The sequence below is a fragment of the Brassica oleracea genome, chromosome C2 (assembly GCF_000695525.1).
Source record: "Brassica oleracea var. oleracea cultivar TO1000 chromosome C2, BOL, whole genome shotgun sequence".
Classification (NCBI taxonomy): Eukaryota; Viridiplantae; Streptophyta; class Magnoliopsida; order Brassicales; family Brassicaceae; genus Brassica; species Brassica oleracea.
In genome coordinates this window covers 29,135,419-29,141,418 of record NC_027749.1, presented here as the reverse complement: position 1 = coordinate 29,141,418, position 6,000 = coordinate 29,135,419, and the positions used below count along the sequence as shown (strand labels likewise).

The window sequence follows — 6,000 nt, the reverse complement described above, 5'->3', positions numbered from 1 at the left end:
CTCCATTTAAGTGACCTCTTTCTTCAATGTTCTTTTGTAAAAAGAACATACACATCAGTTCTTACCTTAACAAAAGTATCAATTTTACATTGATCCTCATAGGTGAACGAGAGATCTTGATTTATCAATTCAGTTGGGCTTGGCTTGATTGACCGGTTTGCTGAGCATAGTTGTGCAGCCAACTTTACGTGTGGAGCTCGAGGCAATCTTGTAATGGTTCGCCATAGCCGAGAAGCTTAGATGGATGAGCTCAACGGATGTTAGAATCAACAACTCCACTTTTGTCAAGAGACGATTACGTGAACGTCCTTTACATCGTAGCCTTTTTTTTTCCTTGTTGACATTTGAACACTTGAATGAGCAAAGATCATAGGAGATTTGTTGTGTACCTGAACAAAAAAATCATGTTCTTCATTCTCCAGATGTGTCTAGTTCACGTTGGATCCCTCGAAATCATACGAAGAATCAATTTTAGGGATTTATAGTTTTCAAAAGACAAAAACCAATTTTTTAACGAGTACTAACTTTTCCGTTAAAAGGTTAACGGTTGATTTTTTTTTAGTATGATTCAGCGTGGTCAACATTTAGTCGAGGAATAAATATGCACAAATAGTAGTCTGATATTAAAAGTGTTGATTACAAATACTTGAGGAATTAAAAATCTATTTTGCCTTCGGAAGATTGCTTTTTTTTTTTTTGCAAATTAGAATTAGCATTTTGTTTTAAAATGATTTTGGGGGGTGTCAAACAGTTTACTTTTGAAACCAATTGACAGTAAAATTGAGTTTGCTCACGTCACGGAATATTTTGGTTTGTCATCTCTTATGAATCTTTTGTGAGAGCACATGTGTCTCTCATGACAACAAGATGCTAATGGAACAGTTAAAAACAAGTATCTGGTATCAAAAGAAACAAGAGTCTCATGTATGTTTTAACGCCATCTTTTATTTTGGTTCAAGTACGGGTCATGTTTCCTCGATGGTTGTTGTCCCCTCATGTTAGGGTGGTTTCTACTTGGGCTATGATCAGGACTCCATGATTCATATCCTGGATTACTACTACTCATGTACTGCTCATTCCCTTGGTAAGAAGCAGCCGACCCAATCCCGTTTGCTTGATGTGAGTAGTAACTATTCTGACTCTGCTGGGACCTCCATGAAGCCGATGTACCTATGTCCATCTGTCCTACTGATTCGCTGACCATCGAGATTGGTTGTTGTTGAAGATGTTGACTCTGATGAAGTCTTGTTTGCATAGGTTGTTGCTGTCTCTCTGTGTGAGGCAATGTGAATGAGTTATATGCTGATGGAGTATGTTGAGGGATCGATTGTCCGTTTGATGATTGCCATTGCATAGACGCAGCAACAGGAAGCTGAGTACTCATTCTAGCAACTGAGGCTCCAACTTGGGTTTGCCTTGAAAATGGATTCCGAGTCACTTCTTGTCCCCACCCGCTCTGCAAAAAAGGAAAAATAATAAGAAATCAGTAAACACTTAAGGTCACTAAGTAAGATCCAACAGCTAAAGAATCACAGTCCCAGTTCTGAGATAGCTATAGCTTGTATAACTGTTTCTTTTCTTCAACTATGTTATGATTTTCGAATTACTGATTATCATGTGATTCAATTTAGCAAGTATCAATATTTTTGTGGACTTTGGGGGTGTAACATAGATTTGGAAAACGCACCATTCCAGGATTGGTTGATGGAGTGGGAGATGGAAGGGAAACTTCAACATTTTCTTCAACCTTCTTATTTGAGCTACTGCTTAAATTTGGTGCACCAGTTTTAATCACATCAAGCAGTTTTACCATATCTTTCCCCGCTAAATTACCGGGATTACCAGAAGTCAGCGCGTATAGAAGATCCGGGTTCTTAAGTAAGGCGGCTAATAACTCATAATCAGGTTCAACGGAGCCACTTTGAGATGAAGAGGTTGAGGCAGCACCAGCAGCAGTTCTCCGTTCATCAAGTGAATCCTGTTGTTCTGTTATACTTTCTTCTTGTGGCTGTTGAGAAGGAATTTCAGGTGTCAAACTGTCATCAAAGTCCATTTCCCTGTCCCATGGTTCTTTAGGATTCAGCGGTATTGTTTGCAGAGATTGATATGTTGTTTCTTTTTCTCGACGGTTTCGGTTTTTCTGAACATCAGCCTCCTTGCTATTAGCACCAGCAGCTACTCTCCAGAGTTCGTCAAGTACCATTCCTGCAGAATATTAGGTAATTAGCCACCAAAATACAATTGAACTAGTGTTTCCATAAGTGGTCAATGAGATGGTATACCTGGTGGTACATGCCATTCAATCTGTTTTCTCTTGCAATTCTTTAGAATAGTATGTGGGCTCATTCTTAACATAACTCCGACCTTACTAGAAATACTTTTAGGAGGTGTTGAAAGTTTTCTATTTCTAAATTCATCAGCTTGTACTGGAACATTTACAGCCGGTGAACTCACAGTCTGAACCGGGACATTTACAGTGACAGGCTGCTGTACAGCAGAAGGTTCAGGTGTGTCTTCAGTCTTAGCTTCATTGTTCTGACTAGGTGGAAACTGCACAGTAGAAGGTTCAGGTGTGTTTTCTTCAGTCTTAGCTTCATTTTCCTGACTAGGTGGAGAATCCCTGACTGACTGAATAGCCAAGGGATTTTCAGGAACAACGGTTCTCGTATCACCAATGGCACTTGGTAATGTATCCTTTTTAATATTCTTGCTATTCATATATTGAGCACGCATCTTCGCTTTCTGAATATCATCAGCAGACATAGGGCGGCTTCGACCTGATGTTCCTATTCTAACTGTCTGAGGACCCCTTCCAGCAGCTTTTTGGCCTGGTTGCTCCACCATCTGAACTTTCCTGCGTTCTTTGTTATCTGTTGCAAGCTAAGGAAAATGATTTTGAGCTGAAAACTACAAGACAAGGTTTACAATGAGCTATGACGAAGACCATAACATGAAGCTTAGTAGTTGGTTTACATGTATAACAGCGATTCAGTAACACAAGAAGCCTATTATGAGTTCAATATGCTTAAATTTTCCTATGCATTGAGAAAAGTATAAATCAAATAAAAGAACTCAAACACAAGGATACATGATGGAGTAGAACCAAGCATGTGTTTCCTGGTAGAATCATCTGCAGAAGTAAGCAACAATTTTGGACCCTGTAACGATTTCAACCTCCTGGACCAAAAAAAAAATCAATATTATGAAACAACCTAACCATCAAACGGGAACCTATTCTAGATGGAAGACAACAATTAGTACCTGCCGTTGTCTGACCTTCCATTTGAGAGACTAAGAATATCTTCCTGTTACAGCACAAAACTAGGTTATAAAGAGCTGATGTAGTGAACATCGTTACAGATTCATATTTTGATCCACTTACAGGATTGGTTTTATCACCCATGATTTCAGCGATACTGCATAACATGACAACACTCTGTCAGAATGTCACTAAAAAACAAAATGAGAGAGGTAAGTAAATAATTTATCTAGCCAACGCATAAACCACAACTTGCCTCTGTTTCAGAAGCAATTGACTCTGCGAATCAATTTGCGAGATGTTACGATTTTGTTTCTTCATAGCTTGTATTTTCGCAAATAACTTTGTCCACCTTGATAACAAACCTTTTGCCCTGTTTGATATGTCTGATCATCAAAACAGATAATGAAACCAAAGAAATCACAATACGAACTTTGACATTAATGGAAGATACACAACACATAAGTTTTTCAGGAATCACACCTGATGTCCTATAGAAACGAAGCCCATTGACGCTTTGCAATATGGCTGACATATTTTCCGGAGATGCCTTGTGGAGAGGCAGATGACAAAGAACCTGCGTTCTATATATATCAATTATCCATAATACAACAAAATGAAATTTGTTTATTGCAAGTAAATTAATCTTGTACCTTCAGGATAAGTAGTAAGACACTTGTTTGCTCTTCAGTAGCAGCTTGACTCAACCATGTTGTAAGAATCAAAACCCCTCCTTTCGATAAAAACCTGACCACAGACATATAAAATGACAGTCACGACGGGAATATGAAAACAAGAAAATAAAACACGACATAAGAGTGAGAAAAAAAACCCCAAGTAGTACCAGATCAGCACAGAAGAATCTTGTATCTGCATGATCCACTCCATTAATTTCACCTGTCCTGAAAATGTCTCTTCTTTGCGCAACATCGAAAATATATTATCGACAAAGTATTTGTCTGAATCACTGATATCAGGTGGAATATCCTCCTGTTGTACTTCCTCCTTTGGCATAAGTGCCACGTTTTCAGGTTCACCCCAACTTATGGAAGATGGCTCCGGATCCATAGAGTTCAATGGAACGGGATCAGCATGAGGTACTGCATTATTCTGTTCCGGAACACCATCACCTTGTATAGCATGGGTACTGGACATCATCACCTTCTCCTTTGAAAGCCTAACCTGTTTCCTTACTTTTATCTTTTGAGTAACAACAAAATCTCGAACCTGGCATCGAAAAAATAATAGAGATACCACCAAAGTCTCATGAGAAGCTCAACATGACGGACATAACAGTCAAAAGCATTGCCAAATAGAAAACTTATAAAGAAGAAAACCTGAGCGACTGAGATGCCAAATAGAGCACTTATCTCCCGAGATTCCTTCTTACTAATAGAATCTTTAATTGCAAAAAGGGATTGCATATACTTAACAGCCTTAGGATTCAACAAGTCTCTTGGCCGCTTTCCTGAAATATTTAAAAATTCATCAGGTATGAAGCGTAAGCAACATTATGGTATACTTGTTTTAAGGAACATGAAGAGAAGCAATGAATTGAAACACTATCTGTGATATAGACTATAAGAAAGAAAAAAACAGAAGAGGGAACGCAATCATGAAAGAGATAGCAGTGACAAACTTAGATGACCAAGAAAGGAAGTATTAAAACAACCGAAAAATGATTCAAGGAACTACATATACATAGCCAGGCTTATAATTGCCATTAGATCCCACGAATTCTAATAAGAGTAAGCATGAAACACCATCCTATTAACAAATGAAACAGAGAGAGGAACTAAATAAAGTCCAAATGGACGAACATAGCCAGACTTATATGCACAAAATTGTCAACACGAATCTTAACAAGACTCACCAATTTGAATGGACAAAGCACCAGCAGCCTGTAAAAAAAAAAAAAAAAGATCAATCAATGTGTTGAACATAGAAGGATACAAACACAAGGTCAAACAAAATGGGCCCGCCCAGCAATTGATTTATGAAAGAAAAAAACACCAACTTTACGATATCTAAATCACACCCCACCATTTCCTGAGCGAGAGGGTTAACGCCGGTGAGTTTGCATTGCGTAACGACGACATCTTGGAGCTGATCGATCTGGCTATGGAAAAGCTCCTTCTGCGAATTCAACAGCTCCATTAACGACTCCACCGAGCTCCCGATTTCTATCTCCTCCTTGAACGCGTCGTCCATGGCCGCCGACGGAAAACTGGAAGAGCAATACGCAACCGTAACTCAGAATGTGCATCAGAGAACCCCCTCCCGACCCGAGACTCACTGAATCGAAGGTGAGACCAGTAATTCAATGAAACCTAATTTTCGGATTAATCGGGTTGGGCGGTTAGGGTTTGGGGTGAAAGCCAAATCCGAGTAAAGACGGCAAAGTTAGGGGCATAAAAGTGAATAACGCAAACGAAGGGGTACCCAAGTAAATAACGCCTCTTAAAAGTTTGATTCTTTTTCTAACCAAGCAAAATATACTGAAACGCAGCGTTTTCTAAATGTAGAAGATCTGCAACTAGTGAAAGGTTACTTAAAATCTTCCTTTTTCCTAAAACCTGGTTACTTTTTTTTCTTGTCAACTCTCTCTTTTTATTAACGAGACCCCAATAGCCATTTTACACAAGAAATACATAAAGCCCAAATTTTAAAACAGTCAGACTCGGTAACATTATAAACCTGAAATAATATCACATCACGTCCATATTTAACTCATACAATCT

At 38.7% G+C, this 6,000-nt stretch overlaps 1 protein-coding gene across 1 annotated transcript; it reads right to left on the bottom strand.

Annotated features, from left to right (window-relative positions):
- Positions 1-795: 795 nt before the first annotated feature.
- Positions 796-5,647, bottom strand: LOC106327454 (homeobox protein LUMINIDEPENDENS). The gene is made up of 13 exons (XM_013765606.1): positions 5,303-5,647; positions 5,133-5,160; positions 4,597-4,727; positions 4,104-4,486; positions 3,913-4,006; positions 3,743-3,836; positions 3,516-3,645; positions 3,383-3,416; positions 3,262-3,305; positions 3,089-3,177; positions 2,283-2,870; positions 1,688-2,205; positions 796-1,456 (listed from the first exon to the last, which is right to left on the bottom strand). Exons 1-13 carry the CDS (start codon positions 5,468-5,470, stop codon positions 932-934), a joined length of 2,826 nt encoding a protein of 941 aa, XP_013621060.1. The 5' UTR covers positions 5,471-5,647; the 3' UTR covers positions 796-931.
- Between the last annotated feature and the right edge of the window lie 353 nt (positions 5,648-6,000).